The 26,485-nt window shown below is 45.1% G+C and overlaps 1 protein-coding gene across 1 annotated transcript in view; it reads right to left on the bottom strand.

The window, feature by feature from the left end:
- Window positions 1-26,485, bottom strand: part of stard9 (StAR-related lipid transfer (START) domain containing 9) — a 299,291-nt gene that overhangs the window by 108,927 nt on the left and 163,879 nt on the right. The window contains exons 9-12 of the mRNA XM_043698518.2: window positions 13,628-13,700; window positions 8,674-8,741; window positions 6,147-6,244; window positions 144-335 (exon numbers count right to left, since the gene is read on the bottom strand). Coding sequence (XP_043554453.2) covers window positions 144-335; window positions 6,147-6,244; window positions 8,674-8,741; window positions 13,628-13,700 — 431 coding nt within the window. The remainder of the gene's footprint in view (window positions 1-143; window positions 336-6,146; window positions 6,245-8,673; window positions 8,742-13,627; window positions 13,701-26,485) is intronic.

The following is a 26,485-nucleotide window of genomic DNA, read 5'->3' as shown; positions in this document are numbered from 1 at the left end:
TGTAATACTTTTGTGACATGAGATGGGATGCTTTATTATCCTAAAGATATTAGAGAAATACAAGTTTTGATGCTGATTCAGACAATTAAATACTAAACTCATTTTCTGACGAATTGATTTTCGAAAACGTCAATGATACTCACTTGCAATCATAATGGTTTTTGAATTTCCTCCAAGACTGTCCTTGAGAAGCCAGGTGAGGACAGAATCACGGTAAGGAACATAACATTGGCGTCTGCTGCTTCCTGAATATGCACTGGAATGGCTTCCAGAATCACCTTCGCTCACCATACTATTAATACTCTGGCAGCTGGTGGACATTTGGGAATTTTGTGCTGCATATTTGGAAAATAATGTACAAATTGAGGAGAACTTACTTGCAATGAGACATCATCACGAGAGTTCCTTTAACTGAACAAAAACAAACTTGTGTTCTCAAAACAGCTAAAGACTTGATTGCCTCAAACAGCAGGCTAAGAATTTGAATTCAATAAAGCTTCAATGTAAGCAGTTAAAAAGAAAAAGATTTCTCTTTTTATATTGCATCTTTCACAACCTCTGGACATTGCTAAGTGGTTTGCAGTCAATGTAGTAGTTTTGAATTTAAATTTCTATTGTATGTAGAAAATTCGGCAACCAATTTATTCAGATAAATTGAATAGATAAATGCAAGAGCCATTCTGTCACTGAACAGGGACAAGAGAATATTATCTTGAATAAAGTGAGACCCTTCTTCTTTTCAAAGATTAAACAGACAAAAATGAAAATCCCAAGATAAATGTGATGCTTCATACACACCTGGTATTTGCTGGAGAGCCTTGTTGCAGACTCCTTATTTAAAACAACAAACAATACATGCAGGATTAAATTAGTTTTCTGTGAAACTCAGACAGATGTCAAATTATCTATTAAAAAGCAACTTTTTGGTCAGTGCTTTTTAGTCTCGTCACTACTATTTGACATTGCAAATAAGAGACACCCATAAATGGATGAAACCCTTTTAGCTGGTTTCCAGCCTGTTGTTGCGAATACTCACCATCACGTGTCAGGTTCTTCAGTCACAGGTTTATAAAATGATGGCAAAAACTCCAACTTGGAATAACTTTTCCATTTAATTTTTTAGCTTTGTGTATGGCTTGTTCATGACCAAATATTGAGAGTTAATATTAAATATTAACATTTCTGGGGAGTGTTTCATTCCACCGATATTAAGCAGTTGAAGAAATGGGAGAAGAAATTATAACCCTTTTGTCTATGACTATACCTCACTTGCCAAGAGCTAATTATCTATGTTGAATCGTAGCTTTGATTTTAAAAATAAATTGATCTCTGCTGACTCTTGCTCTCTGATTCAATATTGGGTGCTAATCTTTTATTATTCATATAGCTATCTTGGAAGATCTCCTTTAAAATCACGAACCTTGTTTAAGGGAAGGTCTCTTAAATCCTAACTTCTTTGATTATCTCTAAAAACAAATAGGGAGAAAGGATATATTGGCATTGTAGGCAGTTTAAAAGTGATTCACTACTTTAATTCCTGGGATGAAAGGGGTTAAGTTGTCAAGGACGGCTAAACAGTTTTGGTCTCTATTTATTAGAGTTTAGAAGAATATGGGTGATTTTTCTGAAACTTTCACAATTCTGAGAGGGTTTGACAGGGTAGATGGTGACAAGATGTTTTCACTCATTGGGAGATCTTAAACTTGGGAAGATAGTTACAGAGTAAGGAAACACTCTTTTAAGACTGAATACAAAGGAATTTCTTCTTCAAAAGTAATGAACATCTGGAATTTTCTACAGTTGGGAGGCTAGATCACTGAAAGTACTTAAAGAGGAGGCAGAAAGATCTTTGAATTATTGAGGAATTGAGGCATATAGAGAAGTTGAGGCCTGGGGCTGGTTTGAAGGGCCAAATGGCCGAGCCCCACTCCTACTTGTATGTCTTAATGCTTCCTCTAAAGGAAGTTGGATCAATAACCAGAGGTTGTAGGCTAAAAGTAATCCATGCTAAAAGATAATTAAATTGGATTCCATAGGAATGATTAAAAGGCAATTGCACAAGCACACAAGGGGATTTATTTTCAGAGTTATAAGAAAAATGCTGGGCTGTGGGGCTAAATTGGACAGCTTCTTCAGGCAGGGTGGCTAAGCAGCCTTCTTCTTTATGACTGCAACAATGACCATATTGTAAAACTGCTCCAGTGACTGACCGTGTTAGGGAACTGGAGCTGGAGTTGGATGAACTTCGGATCATTCGGGAGGCAGAGGGGGTCATAGATCAGAGTTATAGGGAAGTAGTAACTCCAAAGATGGCAGATAGATGGGTGACAGTGAGGGGGACTGGGAGGAAGCAGCCAGTGCAGGGACCCCCTGCGGCCGTTCCCCTCAAGAACAAGTATACCGTTTTGGATACTTGTGGGGGGGATGACTTACCAGGGGTAAGTAACGGGGCTCAGGTCTCTGGCACGGAGCCTGTCCCCGTTACTCAGAAGGGAAGGGTGAAGAAGAGCAGAGCAGTAGTAATTGGGGACTCGATAGTTCGGGGCACAGATAGGCGGTTTTGTGGGAACGAGAGAGACTCACGTTTGGTATGTTGCCTCCCAGGTGCAAGGGTACGTGATGTCTCTGATCGTGTTTTCCGGGTCCTGGAGGGGGAGGGGGAGCAGCCTGAAGTCGTGGTCCATATTGGCACCAACGACATAGGTAGGAGGAGTGCCGAGGATGTTAGACAGGCTTTCAGGGAGCTAGGTTGGAAGCTCAGAGTTAGAACGAACAGAGTTGTTGTCTCTGGTTTGTTACCCGTGCCACGTGATAGAGATTCGAGGAATAGGGAAAGAGAACACTTAAATGCGTGGCTACAGGGATGGTGCAGGAGGGAGGGATTCCGGTTTTTGGATAACTGGGGTTCTTTCTGGGGACGGTGGGACCTCTATAAACAGGATGGTCTACACCTGAACCTGAGGGGCACCAGTATCCTTGGGGGGAGGTTTGCTAGTGCTCTTGGGGGGGGTTTAAACTAACTCTGCAGGGGCATGGGAACCCAGATTGTAGCTTCAGGGTGCAGGGCCTGGAGTGTAGGGAGGTTAGGAACATGGCATCAATTTCAAAGGAGGGTGCCTGTAAACAGGAAAGTGGCTTGAAGTGTGTATACTTCAATGCAAGAAGTATACGAAATAAGGTAGGTGAACATGCAGCGTGGGTTGGTACCTGGGACTTCGATGTTGTGGCTATTACGGAGACATGGCTAGAACAGGGACAGGATTGGCTGTTGCAGGTTCCAGGATTTAAATGTTTTAGTAGGGTCAGAGGTGGGGGTAAAAGAGGGGGAGGTGTGGCATTGCTTGTCAAAGATAGTATTACAGTGGTGGAAAGGACGATGGATGAGGACTTGCCATCTGAGATAGTTTGGGCTGAGGTTAGGAATAGGAAAGGTGAGGTCACCCTGTTAGGAGTCTTTTACAGGCCTCCTAATAGTCCTAGAATCATTGAAGAAAGGATAGGGAAGGTGATTCAGGAGATGAGTGACAGTAATAGGGTGGTTGTTATGGGGGACTTTAACTTTCCTGATATTGATTGGGAAAGCTATAGCTCAAGTTCGTTAGATGGGTCAGTGTTTGTTCAATGTGTGCAGGAGAGTTTCCTGACACAATATGTGGACAGGCCAACAAGAGGTGAGGCCATACTGGATTTGGTTCTGGGTAACGAACCAGGCCAGGTGTTAGAATTAGAGGTAGGTGAGCACTTTGGGGATAGTGACCATAATTCGGTGATTTTTACTCTCGTGATGGAGAGGGATAAGTGTGTACTACAGGGCAAGAGTTATAGCTGGGGTCAGGGAAATTATGATGCGGTGAGGCATGACTTAGGATGTGTGGCTTGGAAAAGTAGACTCCAAGGCAAGAGTGTAAATGATATGTGGAGCTTGTTCAAGGAGCAACTATTGAGTGTCCTTGATAATTATGTACCTGTCAGGCAGAGAGGAAAGGGTCGTGCGAGGGAGCCGTGGTTTAATAAGGAATTGGAATCCCTTGTTAAATGGAAGAGGGCGGCCTATCTCAAGATGAGACGTGAAGGTTCAATTGGGGCGATTGAGAGTTATAGGGTAGCCAGGAAGGACCTGAAGAGAGAGCTAAGAGCAGCAAGGAGGGGACATGAAAGGTCCTTAGTCGGTAGGATTAGGGAAAACCCTAAGGCTTTCTATAGGTATGTTAGGAATAAGAGAATGACTAGGGTAGGAATAGGTCCAGTCAAGGATAGTAGTGGGAAGTTGCGTGTGGAGGCGGAAGAGATTGGGGAGACACTGAATGAATACTTTTCTTCAGTATTTACTCAGGAACAGGGCATTGTCGTCGATGTGAATACTGAGTCACAAATAAGTAGAATGGATGGCTTTGAGGTATGTAGAGAAGAGGTGTTGGAAATCCTGGAAAGGGTGAAAATAGATAAGTCCCCTGGGCCTGATGGCATTTATCCTAGGATTCTCTGGGAAGCAAGGGAGGAGATTGCAGAGCCATTGGCCTTGATTTTTATGTCCTCTTTGTCTACAGGAGTAGTGCCAGAAGACTGGAGGATAGCAAATGTGGTTCCCTTGTTCAAAAAGGGGAGTAGGGATAACCCTAGTAACTATAGGCCGGTGAGTCTCACTTCTGTTGTGGGCAAAGTCTTAGAGAGAATTGTAAGGGATAGGATTTATGCACATCTGGATAGGAATAATGTGATCAAGGATAGTCAGCAGGTCGTGCCTCACAAACCTTATTGAATTCTTTGAAAAGGTGACGAAGGAGGTTGATGAGGGGAAAGCGGTAGATGTGGTATATATGGATTTTAGTAAGGCGTTTGATAAGGTTCCCCATGGTAGGCTACTGCAGAAAATACGGAGATATGGCATTGAGGGTGAGTTGGAGGTTTGGATTAGGAATTGGCTGGATGGAAGAAGACAGAGGGTAGTAGTTGATGGCAAAGTTTCTTCATGGAGTGCCGTCACTAGCGGTGTTCCGCAAGGATCTGTTTTGGGACCATTGCTGTTTGTCATTTTTATAAATGACCTGGAAGAGGGGTTAGAAGGTTGGGTGAGCAAGTTTGCGGATGATACGAAAGTCGGAGGAGTTGTTGACAGTGAGGAAGGATGTGGCAGGTTACAGCAGGATATAGAGAAGCTACAGAGCTGGGCAGAAAGGTGGCAAATGGAATTCAATGTAGCTAAGTGTGAGGTGATTCACTTTGGGAAGAATAACAAAAAGATGGGGTACTGGGCTAATGGTCGGATACTTGGTAGTGTGGATGAGCAGAGGGATCTTGGTGTCCATGTACACAGATCTCTGAAAGTTGCCACCCAGGTAAATAGTGCGGTGAGGAAGGCATATGGCGTACTGGCTTTTATTGGTAGAGGAATTGAGTTCCGGAGTCCTGAGGTCATGATGCAGTTGTATAAGACTCTGGTGCGGCCGCATCTGGAATATTGTGTGCAGTTTTGGTCGCCATACTATAGGAAGGATGTGGAGGCACTGGAACGGGTGCAGAGGAGGTTTACCAGGATGTTGTCTGGTATGGAAGGAAGATCGTATGAGGAAAGACTGAGACACTTGGGGCTGTTTTCATTAGAGAAAAGAAGGTTTAGGGGTGACTTGATTGAGGTGTACAAGATGATTAGGGGGTTAGATAGGGTTGACAGTGTGAACCTTTTCCCGCGTATGGAGTCGGGTATTACAAGGGGGCATAGCTTTAAATTAAGGGGGGGTAGATATAGGACTGAAGTTAGGGGTAGGTTCTTCACTCAGCGAGTCGTAAGTTCATGGAATGCCCTGCCAGTAGCAGTGGTGGACTCTCCCTCTTTATGGGCATTTAAGCGGGCATTGGATAGGTATATGGAGGATAGTGGGTTAGTATAGGTTAGGTGGGCTTGGATCGGCGCAACATCGAGGGCCAAAGGGCCTGTACTGCGCTGTATTCTTCTATGTTCTATGTTCTAATTGGCTCGAGGCATGGAAAGTGCTATTTAAAGGTAGGCCTTTCTTTTCCTTACAAGAATGTCCTTTTTGTTTTGTAATTACATATATGGTAATCTTAACATAAAATCACAGGTATGTCTAATTTTAAAAATCCTTACATTACCAGATGACGTGTAAAGGTTTGTGGCAACATCTCACCTAAAGTGGAGATGACTATTCCCAGAGTAACCAGAGATTTGTTAATATTTGATCCTTCAGTGATTCTGTCCTTACAGAAATTTGGATCAGCTCTCTCACTGTAAAACATCAATTAAAGAAAAATAAACAGATCTCTTTGAAACTCAGTAAGAATAAATCCTTAGTACCTTGATCAAAATACAACTAAAGCCGTTACGGGGCATAATTACATTTTTGTTTGAAACCTTCATGATTTATTCCAGTTTGTCGTAACTGTAAACTAAGTTTGATGCCACAATGTGTATTATGTCAGATTCATAATGACAATTCATAATCTTGCCTTTCAGATACTTGAATATAGTTAATGATACAACATGCAAGTTCTTTGATGGAAAGCAATACATGCAAATGAAAATAAATTGCGAAGTGTTTTCCTTCTTTCACAATTACCTTTCTCTTTTGTCTAGCTGAGGGACACGTGCAATATACTGAATTCTGTATTTATTTTGTTGGGGAAACCGTAATAATTCCATGTTGAGATGAACTACCCATTCAGCAACTTCAGTGTGCAGTGTGAAAGAATCTCCCAAGGCACGAGTTCAGTTAGTGGATGGTGATAAGATTTGGAAGGCCACCATCATAATTTAAGTTCCTTATGCTCCACTTGTGGAGCAAATGGTCACATCTTCATTGGCACATCCTCAAGCTGTTGAGTTGTCCAGCTTTTCCATAATAGGCTGAAACCAGGGACTTCAGTACTCAGACAAGTTACCACTTTGCAACTAGTTATACTTGCAATCATCAGGCAATGTTCCAATAAGAGGTAGAGCTGTCATCAGTTTGTCAGAGGTGGAGTGTTTTCCAACAGAGATACTGGCATTCCAGATGGGAGAGGGGTTTGTTTTTGTAGTTCTGTGTCAGTAGAAATTCTTTGTTACCTGTCAGCTGATAACTGTCTTTGAGGAGGATGTGTTTGCTATGCAACTTAGCAGGGAGAGGGGGTGGGGGTGGAGAGGAGAGAGGTTCAGTCCACATTAACACTGAAACCACTCAAGCAGTGTTGTCTCAATGTTCCAAGAAATAATCCTCATGATTTTATGGATATCTACAATGCTAATGTGGCCTCTCCTTTGGCAGGTTGAGGAACAGTACTCTGCTGTTGGGCAGACCAAAATGAGTAGAGCAGCGCAGATTGTGCTGGCTCAGCTATTCTAACTGGTATTCCAATCAAAAAGACATCCTGGAGGCGCTGACTAAAAACACAGTAGTTACAAGAGCAGGTCAGAGGGTAGGGCCCTGCAGAACGTAACTCTCCTCCTGACTCCTCAAAGCCTGTCTATAAGGCACAAGTGAGGAGTGTGATGGAACTCTCCACTTGTTTCAATGAATGCAGCAACACTGTCTGCTTCATGAGCACCCTATCTCATGCCTTCAACATCCAATCCATCCATCATCAATGCTCAGAAGTAGCAGTGTGCAGCATTTATGATGCACTGCAGAAATTCACCAAAGATCCTTAGATAGCACTTTCCAAATCCACCACCATCTCCATCCAGAAGGTCAAGGGCAGCAGATACATGGGAACACTACCACCTGAGAGTTCTGCTCCAAGACCCTTGCCATCGTTACTTGCAAATACACCATTGTTCCTTGACTGTCACTGGGTCAAATCCCCGAATTCCTTCCCTACAGCATTGTGGATCCACCTACAGCACTTGGACTGCAGTGATTCATGAAGGCAACTCACCATCACTTTCTCCATCTTCAAGAGCCATTATAAATGGGCAATAAATACCCACATCTCATGGAAAAAATAAGAAAATATGATTGAACCCTGGCCATCATGGTCCTGGCTCAAACAATAAATAACTCATTGATGCGCTTAACAGCTCAACTCTACAGGGGGTGCAGAGACAAAGGGGTCTGGAGAGAAAATGGCTCATGTTCAGAGATTAAGATGAGGGAGACAAAGAAATGGTGTCCCCATTAGTTGATGGTACAAGGATTATGGGAAATGGAATAAATGTTTTGGACAAAAGATACAGGGGAGTGTGAACAAGAATCTCTTTGTGCAGCAAGTAGTAATGACCTGATACGCACTTGCAAGAAAGCACCGGAGACATGATTTTAAAAGGAAATTGGATGGACAGTTGAGGAAAAAAAAAACTTTCAGGATATAGGGACTCAACCATGAAATGGGACTGACCGAATTGTTCTAGAGAACCAGCATAGACTCAACGTGCTAAATGGCTTCTTTCAACACTGTAATGATTCAATAACGCTTGAGTAAAGGTTACTACGTTCAGCCAAGGTTCTGGATGGGAAAGGTTTACACATTGTTTGAGAATGGTTTGCTGGCACAGAGTAAGAATGCTCCCGCTGTTACCAAAAAGCCAGCAGCCACACATGCACCAGCCCTATGCATGCACAAGGCTCCACTCATCAAAATCAACCCATTAATCAATTGAGAGATTGTGGACTGACAAAAAACTGTGTGTTACTACAGATTAGTCATCTTTCCTAATATACAAAATACCCAGTGACTCACCTGCCTGCCAAATCAACAAGGTTAATTTTGCTAACTATCTCTGATGGAAGGTGACTCTCCAAAATTGCCTAAAATACAGAAATTGAGATAAATTATTTTACATTAACAGACATTTAGAGCAAAATCTTTGTATTTTAATTTTTTTTTAAATCATAACACTGTTTAATTGGCCAATGTATCCATAGAAATACATACACAGGAACATAATGGACAATGAATCCCTTAGGCTAGCTCCACCATTTCATAAGATCACGATTGTTCTGTGTCTTAATTCCATTTATCTGTCTTTGTTCCATATCCTTCAAGACCCTTTCAGATTTGAAAGCTGCTGTGGACATTCTGGGGACAATGGTTTCAGCTTTCCACCAATGGATGGATGAAGGAGTGCTTCCTGACCTCACTCATGAATGGCTTAGTTTTAATTTTATGGTTTTATTCCCCGCACTCGAGAGAAGCCTTTTATTGTTGAAACATAAATAATTAACCGATGACCTAAGGTTAAATTCTGGATAGGTTTTGTGGTACGTCTTGACATACTACACCATGCATTCTATTTTATTTCAAACAGAACATTAAAATATTTCAGTCCAAACCAGAGCAGAACTTCATACCTTATCTCTAGGAGGAGATGCCTCCTATTCAAAGCCAACATATGCCACACAACATTGACCCTCTGCTAGTCCAACAGTTGGCACATATTTGTTAGGGTGAGGTCAAGAATTTCTGTCCATGTTCACAAGTCAACATGTTACAGTACAGCACCAAGGAAAGTTACAAACGAAATGCAATCTTTTGTACACACTACTCACAAGATCTCTCTGGCAACAAAGAAAGGGATAACTGATGTCACCTGAGCAAACTGCTCTTAGTTTTGTTCTAACAATTGGTGACCACAAAATAAAGCAAATTATAAGATTAGCTGTAAACAATATTGGTGCTGGGGTCCACTACTTTTCGTCATTTATATAAATGATTTATATGTGAGCATAAGAGGTACAGTTAGTATGTTTGCAGATGACACCAAAATTGGAGGTGTAGTGGACAGTGAAGGAGGTTACCTCAGATTACAACAGGACCTTGACCAGATGGGCCAATGGGCTGAGAAGTGGCAGATGGAGTTTAATCTAGATAAATGTGAGGTGCTGCATTTTGGGAAAGCAGATCTTAGCAGGACTTATACACTTATTGTACACTTGTGGAACAATCCATCTTCCGCAACTACACTGGCCCCACCCCCATCTTTTCCTTCGCTACATTGATGACTGTATCGGCGCTACCTCGTGCTCCCACGAGGAGGTTGAACAGTTCATCCACTACACTAACACCTTCCACCCCGACCTCAAATTCACCTGGACAGTCTCGGATTCCTCCCTCCCCTTCCTCGACCTTTCTATTTCTATCTCAGGCGACCGAATCAACACGGACATCTACTACAAACCAACCGACTCCCACAGCTACCTGGACTACACCTCCTCCCATCCTGCCCCCTGTAAAAACGCCATCCCATTCTCCCAATTCCTTCGTCTCCGCCGCATCTGCTCCCAGGAGGACCAGTTCAAAATACGTACAACACAGATGGCCTCCTTCTTCAAGGACCGCAATTTCCCCCCCCGACGTGGTCGACGGTGCCCTCCACCGCATCTCCTCCACTTCCCGCTCCTCCGCCCTTGAGCCCCGCCCCTCCAACCGCCACCAGGACAGAACCCCACTGGTCCTCACCTACCACCCCACCAATCTCCATGTACAGCGCATCATCCGCCGTCACTTCCGCCACCTCCAAACAGACCCCAGCACCAAGGATATATTTCCCTCCCCTCCCCTATCAGCTTTCCGTAGAGACCACTCCCTCCGCGACTCCCTTGTCAGATCCACACCCCCCACCGACCCAACCTCCACTCCCGGCACCTTCCCTTGCAACCGCAGGAGGTGCAACACTTGCGCCCACACCTCCCCCCTCACTTCTCTCCAAGGCCCCAAAGGAAACTTCCATATCCGCCACAGATTCACCTGCACCTCCACCCACATCATCTACTGCATCCGCTGCAGCCGGTGTGGCCTCCTCTATATTGGGGAGACAGGCCGCCTACTTGCGGAGCGATTCAGAGAGCACCTCTGGGCCACCCGGACGAACCAACCCAACCACCCTGTAGCACAGCATTTCAACTCCCCCTCCCACTCCACTGAGGATATGCAGGTCATTGGACTCATCCACCGCCAAACCACAACAACGCGACGGTCGGAGGAGGAGCGTCTTATCTTCCGACTGGGAACCCTCCATCCACAGGGGATGAACTTGGACTTCACCAGTTTCTTCATCCCCCCTCCCCCCACCTTGTCTCAGCCGAATCCCTCCAGCCCGGCACCGCCTTCCTGACCTGCAGTCTTCTTCTTGACCTCTCCGCCTCCATCCTACTCCGACCTATCACCCTCACCTTGACCTCTTTCCACCTATCACATTTCCAACGCCCCTCCTCCAAGTCCCTCCTCCCTACCTTTTATCTTCTCCTGCTGAACACTCTCTGCTCATTCCTGAAGAAGGGCCTGTGCCCGAAACGTCGAATCTCCTGTTCCCTGGATGCTGCCTGACCTGCTGTGCTGTTCCAGCAATAAAGTTTCAACCTTATACACTTATTGGTCAAGTCCGAGGCAGTGTTGCTGAACAAAGAGACCTTGGAGTGCAGGTTCATAGCTCATTGAAAGTGGAGTCGCGAGTAGATAGGCTTTTTCATGCTCTCCTTTATTGGTCAGAGTATTGAGTACAGGAGTTGGGAGGTCATGTTGCAGCTGTACAGGACATTGGTTAGGCCACTTTTGGAAAGTTGCATGCAATTCTGGTCTCCTTCCTATTGGAATGATGCTGTGAAATTTGAAAGGGTTCAGAAAAGATTTACAAGGATGTTGCCAGTTGGAGGATTTGAGCTACAGGGAGAGGCTGAATCGGCTGGGGCTGTTTTCCCAGGAGCATCAGAGGCTGAGGGGTGACCTTACAGAGGTTTATAAAATCATGAGGAGCATGGATCGAATAAATCTACAAAGACTCCTCCCTGGGGTGGGGGAGCCCAGAACTAGAGGGCATAGGTTAGGGTGAGAGGGGAAAGATATAAAAGAGACCTAAGGGGCAACGTTTTCACACAGAGGGTGGTACGTGTGTGGAATGTGCTGCACGAGGAAGTGGTGGAGGCTGGTACAATTGCAACATTTAAAAGGCTTCTGGTTGGGTATATGAATAGGAAGGGTTTGGAGGGATATGGGGCAGGTGCTGGCAGGTGGGACTAGATTGGGTTGGGATATCTGGTCAGCATGTTCGGGTTGGAAGAAAGGATCTGTTTCTAAGCTGTACATCTCTATGACTCTAATAAAAAAGTGAGTAAATATTGGTCTGAAAGGATGAAACTGATTTTTTTTTAAAGAAACAATGAAACAATAGAAGCCTCACCTTAGCAGAGGGCGATAAGAACATTAAATCATTAGCAAAAATAGAAATTGCTGGAAAAGCTCAGCAGGTCTAGCACCTTTTGTGGAGAGAAATTAGCATAAACGTTTCAGTTCGAGTGACTCTTCCTCAGAACTGTTCTAATTTCTAATTTCTCTCCACAGATGCTGCCAGACCTGCTGAGCTTTACCAGCAATTTCTGTTTTTGTTCCGATTTACAGCAGCTGCAGTTTTTTTTTGTTCTTAACATTAAAGGATAGTTGTGATCAGCTGATAGCAACTTCCTCAATTTGACTCAGGTTTTCAGAGAATTACCGAGCAGAAGCCCAAAATAAAGGGGAAGAGAGGGAGATCAGAAGATTAGTCTGCAGGAGTGCCACTGCAGGATTCCTCGCATGGTTGGGACAGTGGTGGGTGGGTGTCTTTTCCTGGGTTTCCTGATCAGTGGATTCAGCAAAAAAAAAAGGATCACTAGAAATAACCTCCTGCAACCTAGTTAGAAAATCAACAATGGTTCTGCAATTACTGGACAGCCACACCCCAATTTCAATCACATCGAGTTGAAGCTCCCCAGAAAATCCTAGATGTGGTCGAGCATAGACCACCACAAAGAGAGTCCCCCATCTCCCTCAAAATCATTCCCTCGGCACAGCGAAAAATCTCCATCCTGACAACTCCTCCAGTACACTGCCATGATTCTGTACTAGGATACATTGAAAGGCATCTGCGGTAGTGTGTACTGATCGGAGACATGAAGCCTCAGGAAGGGGGCTTGGAGGGAGTGCAGCACCGATTTAAAACAATGATAACCAGAACTAATTTATGCAGACAAATTGCATTGACTGAATTTGTATTCCTTTGAGAAGATAAAAGGCTACCCTGAAGGAGTTGATAAAGTCAACAGGCAGATCCTACTTCCTCTGTGGCGTGAAGCCTAACCAAGGTAGGCATAATTTAAAATGAGAACCAGGCTGTTCAGGGGCAATGTCAGGAAGCATATCATCCTATAAAGGCTACACTGGAATCTGGAATTCTGTCTCCTCAAACGTCAGCGGAAATTCATTATTTGAATATTTCAAAGCTGAGATCAATAAAGATAAGTACATAAAGGGAAAAAGAGCAACAGTGTTCTATGTTCAAAGTGGTTCAAAGATGCCGATCAGCCAGGACCTAAATGAATGGCGGAACAGGCTTGAGGCGATAAATAGTCTCCTCCTATTCCCATCTTCTGAGGATAGCAAATACAATACATCGTCGCAAGGCTTGTGAAGGTTTACAATACATGGTAAAGGATTAATTAAAGGTTTCATTTTAGGACATGAATGACGACTAAACAAACAGACAGTTTATTACTTGTAAAACATTTCCAGTCGGCGAGTAGCAGTCAGGTAACAAAATCCAATTGCACTGGCTGGAGGTGCACAATTTTAGAAGAGGATTTAGCATGGAAAGAGTGCACTCTGTTAAGAAAATAAATTGGAAGAGGCAGACCAAAACATGTCAAAACTATATTTTGCAAACCTGAGTGTAATGGACGGTAAAGATGGCGTGGGATCGGCTGCTGGCATCATGGATGTGGGTAGCAGCAGTGATTCTGAAACAGAAATATGCAACAAATGAATGAAAAGGATCTTAATGTAAATCAAAAGTAACATTACATATCATTTTCTGTTCTCTACACCATAGATTATTTAACTCAAAGTCTAAAGTTAATTTCATAGCCCCGTTCAATACAGTTGGCCCTTTGGCCCATTATACTTGTGTCAGTTGTTTGAAAGCTCAATCTAATTAGTTATATTTCTCCAACATGTTCTCATGGGATGACAATTTATTTTGTTCTTGTGTATTCCAATTCCTTTTGAAAGTTATATTGAATTTAAAACATCGGACTTCAAAAGGGAAGTCATCTTTGGATTACTGTCAGTGTTACGTGCCAGCAAGAACCAAAAGTAGAAAGGGTAAAGGGGGGGGAAGTCAATGATTGACTTTAATCATGGTACAGGTAGGAGGACTTCAGGTTCTTGGGGCATTGGGATCAGTTCTCATGTAGAAAGCACTTATTCAAAGGAACATATTGCCTCTCGACAGGACTGTAACCAATGCCTTCCTATAGAGGTTCACTAGTGTAATTGGGAAAGGTTAAAACTAAATTGCTAAGGGGATGGGCAGAATCATACATTTTAAAAAAGATGAATAAAGTACAAATTTAAGTACACCAGGTAGTGCAGAAGGACAGAGTAGTTCAACATTGCGCAGAGGAAATACTAAGTTATCAGCTGGCCTCTGTGTAAGAGAAAGTAATAAAGTCTACATTGGGGTTATTGTGCATGAATACGGTAAATAAGATTGGTGGATAACTACCAGTGGATCTACTATCTCGAGCTACTTCCTTTAATACTCTAGGACTTATCCCATCAGGCCCATGGGACTTATCCGTCAGCGACCATGTCAGTGGTTGACTCTAGTAATATTCACTGATTTTATTTCCTCTCTTCTATTTGACACTTGAAAAGTTAGTATTTTTGGAGTATTATTATCACATTGTAGGAATTTTCTTCAATTTCATGCAACATTTAACCACCCTGATTAACCATGATTTGGAGATGCCGGTGTTGGACTGGGGTGTACAAAGTTAAAAATCACAAAACACCAGGTTATAGTCCAACAGGTTTAATTGGAAGCACTAGCTTTCGGAGCGTCACAACCACCTGATGAAGGGGCGTCACTCCGAAAGCTAGCGCTTCCAATTAAACCTGTTGGACTATAAACTGGTGTTGTGTGATTTTTAACTGATTAGCTTATTCCCTCTGAGAATCCCTTTTTCTCAGTGGGATATATCTAAGTTGTGAGCCATGAACTATTTTCTTAAAATTCTACCAGTGGTCCTCAACTGACTTTGCTCTTAACTCCGTTCCCAATCTACTCCAGCTCATTCAACCCTACTAACTCTTATTTATCTATGTCAAAACGTGTGGTGCTGGAAAAGCACAGCTGGTCAGGCAGCACCTGAGGAGCAGGAAAGTCGATATTTCAAGCATATATTCTTCATCAGGAATGTGGGGGGTACCCAAGTGGGCTCGGGGGAAGGTAGCTGGGAATGCGATAGGTGGATGAAGGTGGGGCATGATAATGATAGGTCAGACTCGAGATTGGAGCAGATAGGTGGGAAGGAAGACGGACAGGTAGGACAGGTAAAGAGGGTGGTGCCAAGTTGGAGGGCTGGATCTGCGATAAGGTTGAGGGAGGGGAGATGTGGAAACTGATGAAATCGACATTGATCCAGTGTGGTTGGAGGGTCCCAAGGCGGAAGATGAGGCATTCTTCCTCCAGGCGTTGGGTGGCTAGAATTTGGCAGTGGAAGCGACCAAGGCTTGCATATTCTGGGAGGGGGGAGTTGAAGTTTTGGCCACAGGGTGGTGGGGTTGCTTAGTGTTTTCAGAGACGTTCTCTGAAATGTTCCACAAGTTGGCCTCCTGGCTCCCCAGTGTAGAGGAGACCACATTGAGAGCAACGGACACAAAAGATGACTTGTTTAGAGGTACAGGAAAATCTCTGTCGGATGTGGAAGGATCTATCTTCTGCAGCTACACCAGCACCATTCGCCACCTTTTCCTCCACTAAATCGATGACTGTATTGGTGCCATTATTTGCGGAGGTTGAACAGTTCATGAATTTCATAAACACCTTCCACCCTGACCTCAAGCTCACCTGGACCATCTTGGACACCTCCCTCCCCTTCCTCTCCAAACCCCATTTCGGGATACAGATTCAACATGGACATCTCCTTCAATCCCAATGGCTCCCACAGCTATCTGGACTATAACCTCCTCACATTCTGCCTCCTATAAAAACGCTATCCCTTACTCCCAATTCCTCTGCCTACACCACATCGGTTCCCAGGAAGACCAGAAAATCATAAATCCCTACAGTGTGGAAACAGGCCCTTGGGTCCAAGTCCACACCAACCTTCCGAAGAGTATCTCACCCATACCCATTTCCCGACGTTATTACTGCACATTTCCCTTGTCTAATGCATCTGAACTCCAAATTCCCGAACACTATGGACAATTTAGCATGGCCAATTCACCTAGCCTGCACATCTTTGAACTATGCAAGGAAACCGGAGGACCTGGAGGAAACCTACGCAGACACAGGGAAAATGTGAAAACACCACACAGATAGTCGCCCGAGGTTGGAATCGAACCCGGGTGTCCAGTGCTGGGAGGCAACAGTGCTAACCACTGAGCCACCGTGCTGGCCCAAATTCCACCACAGAATATCCCAGATGGCCTCCTTCTTCAAGGAACAGGAGAATCGACGTTTCGGGCATAAGCCCTTATGCCCGAAACGTCGATTCACCTGTTCCTTGGATGCTGCCTGACCTGCTGCGCTTTTCCAGCAACACATTTTCAGCTCTGATCTCCAGCATCTGCAGTCCTCACTTTCTCCTTCTTCAAGGACCTCAACGTCCCCATCCATTTGGTATTCAATGCCCTCCAGCGCATCTACTCCACTTCCCACATTTCTGCCCTTGAACCCCACCCCTCCAATTGCAGCAAGGACAGAACACCCCCCATCCTCCCCCCAGTCCTCACCTTCCAGCCCATCAACCTCTAGATACAATGTATCATCTTTGGCCATTTCCGCCATTTATAAACAGACCCCACCACCAAGGATATATTTCCCTCCCCAACCCTAACTGCATTCTGCAGGGACCATTCCCTCCGCAACTTGCTTGTTAGGTCTACACACCCCCCACCAACTCACCGTCCATTCCTGGCACCTTATACAAGAGGTTTAAAACCTACGCCCACACCATCTCCCCTCACCTCCATCCAAAGGATCTTTCCACATTCAGCAGAGATTTTCCTGCACCTCCACACACATTATCTACGGTGTTCGTTGTTCCCGATATGGTCTCCTCTACATCGGACAGACGGGATGCCAACTTGCAGAACGTTTCATAGAACATCTCTGGGACACACCACACACTGAATAACTCCACCACCCTGTGGCTGAACACTTCAACTCCCCCTCCAACTCTGCCAAGGACATGCAAGTCCTGGGTCTCCTCCACTGCCAAATTCTAGCCATCAGATGCCTGGAGGAAGAATATCTCATCTTCCACCTTGGGACCACCTGGTACCATTTGGAATCAATGCCAATTTCACCAGTCTCCTCATCTCCCACCCCCTGACATTATCCCAGATCCAACTTGGTACCGCCCTCTTGAACTGTCCAATCGGTCCATCTTCTTTCCCATCTATTTGCTCCACCCTCTGCTCCGACCTATCGCCATCACCCCCCACCTTCATCTACCTATTGCACTCTCAGCTACCTTCCACAGAGTCCCTCTCCCCCTCCCATTTATCTCTCAGCCCTCTCGGGCACCCCCCACATTCTTGATGAAGGGCTTATTCTTGAAATGTCAACTTTCCTGCTCCTCGGATGCTGCCTGACTGGCTAGGCTTTTCCAGCAGCACACATTTTGACTCTGATCTTTAACATCTGCAGTGCTCACTCCTTTTTTTTAACTATGGAATAGATGTTTCTGAAACAGTTTTCTCCCTCTCAAACTAATGCTAAATTTTACCACAGGACAAATTCCTAGGGGAAATTTTTACTCATAGAATCATTGAGGTTTTCCAGCATGGAAACACGGCCTCCGGCCCATCTTGTCTGTACCAGTCATCAAATATCTATCTACATTTTGAAGTGTTTGCTCTGTGCTTTATGTGTAAATTTCAAGTGCTCATCTTAACAATTTTTAAATGCCTCTACTATCCTTTTTAAGCAGTGAGTTCCAGGTACCACAACACTCTGCATGAAAACATCTTTTCTCAAATCACCTCTAAAACTGTGCTTCCTGGTATTGACCCCTCGAAGGGGACAGGTTTCTTTCTATCGACCCTGTCTAGGCTCCTCAGAACTTTGTATCCCTCAATCAGATCCTCCCCTGGCTTTAAGGAAAACAAGAGCTGAAAATGTGTTGCTGGAAAAGCGCAGCAGGTCAGGCAGCATCCAAGGAACAGGAGAATCGACAATTTGGGCATTAGCCCTTCTTCAGGAATGAGGAAAGTGTGTCCAGCAGGCTAAGATAAAAGGTAGGGAGGAGGGACTTGGGGGAGGGGCATTGGAAATGCAATAGGTGGAGGGAGGTCAAGGTGAGGGTGATAGGCCGGAGTGGGGTGGGGGCGGAGAGGTCAGGAAGAAGATTGCAGGTTAGGAACGTGGTGCTGAGTTCGAGGGATTTGACTGAGACAAAGTGGGGGGAGGGGAAATGAGGAAACTGGAGAAATCTGAGTTCATCCCTTGTGGTTGGAGGGTTCCCAGGCAGAAGATGAGGCGCTCTTCCTCCAACCGTCTTGTTGCCATGGTCTGGCGATGAAGGAGTCCAAAGACCTGCATGTCCTTGGTGGAGTGGGAGGGGGAGTTCCCCGGTCCCCAGCGCCTTATCTTCACCATGGACATCCAGTCCCTGTACACCTCAATCCCCCATCACGAGGGACTTAAAGCCCTCCGCTTCTTCCTTTCCCGCCGTACCAACCAGTACCCTTCCACTGACACCCTCCTTCGACTGACTGAACTGGTCCTCACCCTGAAAAACTTCTCTTTCCAATCCTCCCACTTCCACCCCGACCTCAAATTCACCTGGACCGTCTCAGACTCCTCCCTCCCCTTCCTAGACCTTTCCATTTCTATCTCGGGTGACTGAATTGACACGGACATTTACTATAAACCGACCGATTCCTACAGCTACCTAGATTACACCTCCTCCCACCCTGCCCCCTGTAAAAACACCATCCCATATTCCCAATTCCTTCACCTCTTCTGCATCTGCTCCCAGGAGGACCAGTTCCAAAACCGTACAACCCAGATGGCCTCCTTCTTCAAGGACCGCAATTTCCTGCCACACGTAGTCGACGATGCCCTCCACCGCATCTCTTCCACTTCCTGCTCCTCCGCCCTTGAGCCCCGCCCCTCCAACCGCCACCAGGACAGAACCCCACTGGTCCTCACCTACCACCCCACCAACCTCCATGTACAACGTATCATCCGCCTTCATTTCCGCCACCTCCAAACGGACCCCACCACCAGGGATATATTTCCCTCCCCTCCCCTATCAGCGTTCCGAAAAGACCACTCCCTCCGTGACTCCCTCGTCAGGTCCACACTCCCCACCAACCCAACCTCCACTCCCGGCACCTTCCCCTGCAAGCGCAAGAAATGCAAAACTTGCACCCACACCTCCTCCTCTTACTTCCCTCCAAGGCCCCAAGGGACACTTCCACATCCGCCACAAATTCACCTGCACCTCCACACACATCATCTATTGCATCTGCTGCACCCGATGTGGCCTCCTCTATATTGGGGAGACAGGCCGCCTACTTGCGGAACGTTTCAGAGAACACCTCTGGGACACCTGGACCAACCAACCCACCACCCTGTAGCCCAACACTTTAACTCCCCCTCCCACTCCACCAAGGACATGCAGGTCCTTGGACTCCTTCATCGCCAGACCATGGCAACACGACGGTTGGAGGAAGAGCGCCTCATCTTCTGCCTGGGAACCTTCCAACCACAAGGGATGAACTCAGATTTCTCCAGTTTCCTCATTTCCCCTCCCCCCACCTTGTCTCAGTCAAATCCCTCGAACTCAGCACCGCTTTCCCAACCTGCAATCTTCTTCCTGATCTCTCCGCCCCCACCCCACTCCGGCCTATCACCTTGACCTCCCTCCACCTATTGCATTTCCAACGCCCCTCCCCCAAGTCCCTCTTCCCTACCTTTTATCTTAGCCTGCTGGACACACTTTCCTCATTCCTGAAGAAGGGCTTATGCCCAAACGTCGATTCTCCTGCTCCTTGGATGCTGCCTGATCTGCTGCGCTTTTCCAGCAACACATTTTCAGCTCTGATCTCTAGTATCTGCAGCCCTCACTTTCTCCTTTAAGGAAAACAACCCTAGCTTATCTAATGTTTCTTCATAGCTGAATTACTTCAACCTAGGCAACATTCTGGTGAATCTCTTCTGCACCCTCTCCAGTTCAATCACAATGTTTCTATAGTGTGATGATCAGAACTGCACATAGGCCACACAGCTGGAAAACTATCTAATGTTATATGCAGTTCCATTTAATCTCCTTGCTCTTGTACTCAAGTACTTGGCTAATAAGGACACATAGGAGAAAGCGAGGACTGCAGATCAGAGTCAAGAGTGTGGTAATGCAAAAGCACAGCAGGTCAGACAGCATCCAAGGAACAGGAGAATCGATGCTTTGGGCATAAGCCCATTAGAGCTCATGCCCGAAACATTGATTCTCCTGCTCCTCGGATGCTGCCTGACCTGCTTTGCCTTTCCAGCACCACACTCTTGACTAATAAGGACAATATTTCATATACCTTGGCCATGTTAGCTGGCTATCCTCTTTTCTGCACAACCTATGGACGTGCAAGCTGAAGTGTCTCTGATTCTCTGTACCTCCTACAGTCATAGGATTCTACATGTACTGTCTTTCCTTGTTAGTCCTCTCAAAATGCATCACTTGACATTTTTCAAGATTAAATTTCCTTTGCCACTATTCTGCTCATGTGACCACCTTTCCATATAGTTCTGTAGGCTAAGGCTTTCCTCCTTGCAATTTATCACACTATTTTGTGTCATCGGCGACCTTACTGATTATACTGATTAGTGGGTGGCATGGTGGCACAGTGGTTAGCACTGCTGCCTCACAGTGCCAGAGACCTGGGTTCAATTCCCGCCTCATGCGACTGACTTTGTGGAGTTTGCACATTCTCCCAGTGTCTGCGTGGGTTTCCTCCGGGTACTCCAGTTTCCTCCCACAGTCCAAAGATGTGCAGGTTAGGTGAATTGGCCATGCTAAATTGCCCGTAGTGTTAGGCAAAGGGGTACATAGAACATAGAACAATACAGCACAGAACAGGCCCTTCGGCCCACGATGTTGTGACGAACATTTGTCCTAGCTTAAGCACCCATCCATGTACCTATCCAATTGCCGCTTAAATGTCGCCAATGATTCTGACTCTGCCACTCCCACAGGCAGTGCATTCCATGCCCCCACCACTCTCTGGGTAAAGAACCTACCCCTGACATCCCTCCTATACCTTCCACCCTTCACCTTAAATTTATGTCCCCTTGTAACACTCTGTTGTACCTGGGGAAAAAGTTTCTGACTGTCTACTCTATCTATTCCTCTGATCATCTTATAAACCTCTATCAAGTCACCCCTCATCCTTCGCCGTTCCAATGAGAAAAGGTCCAGCACTCTCAACCTATCCTCGTACGACCTATTCTCCATTCCAGGCAACATCCTGGTAAATCTTCTCTGCACCCTCTCCAAAGCTTCCACATCTTTCCTAAAGTGAGGCGATCAGAACTGCACACAGTACTCCAAATGTGGCCTAACCAAGGTAAATGTAGGGGAATGGGTCTGGGTGGGTTGCGCTTCGGCGGGTCGGTGTGGACTTGTTGGGCCAAAGGGCCTGTTTCCACTCTGTAGAGAATCTAATCTAAAGAACCTCCCACATTCATATTTAGATCATTAATGCACAGCGAGAATCCAGCATGCCACTGGTGTTCGGTCACAAAAACATCCTACAATCATTAGCTTTTGCTCCCTGTCACTAAGTCAATTTACCAAATTGTCCGGGATCCCATGGGTTCTGAGCTTTTTAACTCATCTGTCACAAGTCTTATTGCTCTACTCTCACACACACCTAGTTAACTCCTCGAAAAATTAAATCCAATAGTTAGACATAATCTCCCCTTTACAAGGCCATGCTCACTATCCTTGATTAGTCCTTGCTTCTCCAAGTGGAAATTAATTCTGTCCCTCAGAACCTCTGCCTCCCAGTTTCCTGACACAGACGTTAGATCAGTAGTTTCCTGGTTTATCCCTACCTTCCTTCTTGAATAATAGTACCACATTAGCTGTTCTCCAATCCTCTTGCACCCTTCTACGGCCAGAGCAGATTTGAAAATTAATGTCAGAGCCCCTACAATCTCATTCCTCGACACCCACAACAGCATGGATAAACCTCATTTGGGCCTGGGGTTTATCCACTTCCAAGCCCGCTAAAGCCACTAAAACCTCCTCTCTCTCTCTATGCTAATTTATTAAAGTATAACAGTCCGCCCCTCTATACCTATATCATCCTTCTCTATAGTGAATATAGATGTAAAGTACTCACTAAAAGCCTCAGCTATGCATTTCCTACATTCCTCTAGAGCTTGCTATTTTGAGCATTCAATAAATACCATAAGCTTTCTATTTTTCCCAAGTATCAAATCCTATACATCAAGGTTCTCTCAACTTGTTGGCCCTGTACATTCACTATTACCCTGTTGAATGTCTCCCACTGCTCCAATGTGGACTTTCCTGGAAGCAACTGCTTCCAGACCCTTTTGGTCAGAATTTCTTCCTTCTGACAAGAGGAAGAAAGTGGCTTACGTTTGGATGAGATGTGAAGGCTCAGTTAGGGCATTTGAGAGTTACAAGTTAGCCAGGAAAGACCAAAAGAGAGAGCTAAGAAGAGCCAAGAGGGGACATGAGAAATCATTGGCAGATAGGATCAAAGCTTTCTATAGGTATATCAGAAATAAAAGAATGACGAGAAAAAGATTAGGGTCAACATAAACCACTTTCTTCCTCTTATCAAGAGGAAGAATTTCTGACTAAAAGTGTCTGGAAGCAGTTGCTTCCAGGAAAGTCCACTTGGAGCAGTGGGAGACATTCAACAGGGTAATAGTGAATGTACAGGGCCAACAAGTTGATAGTAGTGAGAAGTTTTGCGTGCAATCCGAGGAGATAGGGGAAGCGCTAAATGAATATTCACACGGGAAAAAGACAATGTTGTTGAGGAGAATACTGAGATACAGTCTACCAGACTAGATGGGATTGAGGTTCTTGAGGAAGAGGCGTTAGCAATTCTGGACAGTGTGAAAATAGATAAGTCCCCTGAACTGGATGGGATTTATCCTAGGATCCTCTGAGAAGCTACGGAGGAGATTGTACAGGCTTTGGCTTTGATTTTTATGTCGTCATTGTCTACAGGAAGAGTGTCAGAAGACTGAAGGACAGCAAACATTGTCCCCTTGCTCAAGAAGGGGAGTAGAGAGAACCCTGGTAATTATGGACCAGTGAGCCTTACTTCGGTTGTGGGTAAAGTGTTGGAAAAGATTATATGAGATTGGATTTATAATCATCTAGAAAGGAATAAGTTGATTAGGGATAGCCAGCGCAGTTTTGTGAAGGCTAGGTCATGCCTCACAAACCTTCTTGAGTCCTTTGAGATGGTGACCAAACAGGTGGATGAGGGTAGAGCGGTTGATGTGGTGTATATGGATTTCAGTGAGGCATTTGATAAGGTTGCCCACGATGGGCTATTGCAGAAAATACAGAGGCATGGGATTGAGGGTGATTTAGTGGTTTGGATCAGAAATTGGCTAGCTGAAAGATGACATAGGATGGTGGTTGTTGGGAAATGTTCATTCAGGAGTTCAGTTACTAGTGGTGTACCGCAAGGATCTGTTTTGGGTCCAATGCTGTTTGTCATTTTTATAAATGACCTAGTTGAGGGCATAGAAAGATGGGTTAGTAAATTTGTGGATAACACTAAGGTCGATAGAGTTGCGGATAGTACGGAAGGATGTTGCAGGTTACAAAGGGACACAGATACGCTGCAAAGCTGGGCTGAGGGGTGGCAAATGGAGTTTAATGCAGAAATGTATGAGGTGATTCACTTTGGAAGGAGCAAAAGGAATACAGAGTACTGGGCTAATGGTAAGATCCTTGACAGTGTAGATGAGCAGAGAGATCTCAGTGTCCATGTACAAAAGTTGCTACCCAGGTTGATAGGGTTATAGAGTCATAGAGATGTACAGCATGGAAACAGACCCTTCGGTCCAACCTGTCCATGCCGACCAGATATCCCAACCCAATCTAGACCCACCTGACAGCACTCAGCCCATATCCCTCCAAACTCTTCCTATTCATATACCCATCCAGATGTCTCTTAAATGTTGCAATTGTACCAGCCTCCACCACTTCCTCTGGCAGCTCATTCCATACCTGTACCACCCTCTGTGTGAAAAGGTTGTCCCTTAGGTCTCTTTTATATCTTTCCCCTCTCACCTGAAACCTATGCCCTCTAGTTCTGGACTCCCCCACCCCAGGGAAAAGACTTTGTCTATTTATCCTATCCATGCCCCTCATAATTTTGTAAACCTCTATAGGGTTACCCCTCAGCCTCTGATGGTCCAGGGGAAACAGCCCCAGCCTGTTCAGCCTCTCCCTGTAGCTCAAATCCTCCAACCCTGGCAACATCCTTGTAAATCTTTTCTGAAACCTTTCAAGTTTCCGATAGGAAGGAGACCAGAACTGCATGCAATATTCCAACAGTGGCCTAACCAATGTCCTGTACAGCTGCAACATGACCTCCCAACTCCTGTACTCAATACTCTGACCAATAAAAGAAAGCATACCAAACGCCTTCTTCACTATCCTATCTACCTGAGACTCCACTTTCAAGGAGCTATGAACCTGCACTCCAAGGTCTCTTTGTTCAGCAACACTCCCTAAGACCTTACCATTAAGTGTATAAGTCTTGCTAAGATTTGCTTTCCCAAAATGCGGCACCTCGCATTTATCTGAATTAAACTCCATCTGCCACGTCTCAGCCCATTGGCCCATCTGGTCAAGATCCTGTTGTAATCTGAGGTAACCCTCTTCGCTGTCCACTACACCTCCAATTTTGATGTCATCTGCAAACTTACTAACTGGACCTCTTATGCTCACATCCAAATCATTTATATAAATGACAAAAAGTAGAGGACCCAGCACCAATCCTTGTAGCACTCCACTGGTCACAGGCCTCCTGTCTGAAAAACAACCCTCCACCACCACCACCCTCTGTCTTCTACCTTTGAGCCAGTTCTGTATCCAAATGGTGAGTTCTCCCTGTATTCCATGAGATCTAATCTGTCTCGCATGGGGAACCTTGTCGAATGCCTTACTGAAGTCCATATAGATCACATCTACCGCTCTGCCCTTATCAATCCTCTTTGTTTCTTTTTCAAAAAACTCAATCAAGTTTGTGAGACATGATTTCCCACACATAAAGCCATGTTGACTATTCCTAATCAATCCTTGCCTTTCCAAATACATGTACATCCTGCCCCTCAGGATTTCCTCCAACAACGTGCCCACCACCGAGTCAGGCTCACTGGTCTATAGTTCCCTGGCTTGTCTTTACTGCCCTTCTTAAACAGTGGCACCATGTTTGCCAACCTCCAGTCTTCCGGCACCCCATCTGTGACTATCGATGATACAAATATCTCAGTAAGAGGCCCAGCAATCACTTCTCTAGCTTCCTACAGCGTTCTCCGTTACACCTGATCAGGTCTTGGGGATTTATCCACCTTTACCCGTTTCAACACATCCAGCGCTTCCTCCTCTATAATCTGGACATTTAGCAAGATGTCACCATCTATTTCCCTGCAGTCTATATCTTCCATATCCTTTTCCACAGTAAATACTGATGCAAAATAAGGCATACGTTGTGTTAGCTTTTATTGGTAAAGGGACTGAGTTTTGGAGCCACGAGGTCATGCTGCAGCTGTACAAGACTCTGGTACGGCCACACTTGGAATATTGCATACAGTTTTGGTCACCACAGAAACGTGGAATGATATCTGGGAAAATGCTAGAAGAATTACTATTTGTAACAGAACCCAGGCTATCCAGCTGAAGATACTTCATAAGGCCCATATAGCACCGGTTCGATTTGCAAAATTTAAGGCAGGAGCATCTCCAATGTGTCCTAAATGCAAAATAGAGGTGGGCACTCTTGTACATTGCTTATGGACCTGTCATAAGATCCGTAGATATTGGACTAAAGTAGCAAGTACCCTGACAGAAATTTTAGGAACGGAAATAAAAGTGGACCCCGTATCTCTCCTCTTGGGCTTTTCGAACTTTCCCTCCCTGGACACGTACGGGAAGAGACTATTTTCTATTCTTTCTTTCTGTGCAAGGAAAAATATTTTGATGAACTGGGTGGCGGAGGGCCCCCCTGGACTTTCAAATTGGCACAGACTAATTATGGAATGTATTCCCCTTGACTTCCTTACAAATATGGTGCACCGAAAGACCGAATTATTTTATAAAATATGGCAGCCCTTTTTGAATTACATAAATACAGATATTTCGGCTATCCTAACAAGGGCTTTTATTTAATTGAGATTACAAACCTGGCTGGTCCGCTGTCCCTCGGGGGAGGAATCCCGCACGAATACGGGTTTTATTATATCTGATGCTAACACATCCCGAGCATGTAAGAGACTTAAATATACACCCTG

Source organism: Chiloscyllium plagiosum, unplaced genomic scaffold (genome assembly GCF_037043375.1).
Source record: "Chiloscyllium plagiosum isolate Xiang-an unplaced genomic scaffold, Cpla_swu_hap1 HiC_scaffold_8, whole genome shotgun sequence".
Classification (NCBI taxonomy): Eukaryota; Metazoa; Chordata; class Chondrichthyes; order Orectolobiformes; family Hemiscylliidae; genus Chiloscyllium; species Chiloscyllium plagiosum.
The sequence above is the reverse complement of the archived record's forward strand: the minus strand, read 5'-3'. Positions and strand labels throughout refer to the sequence as shown.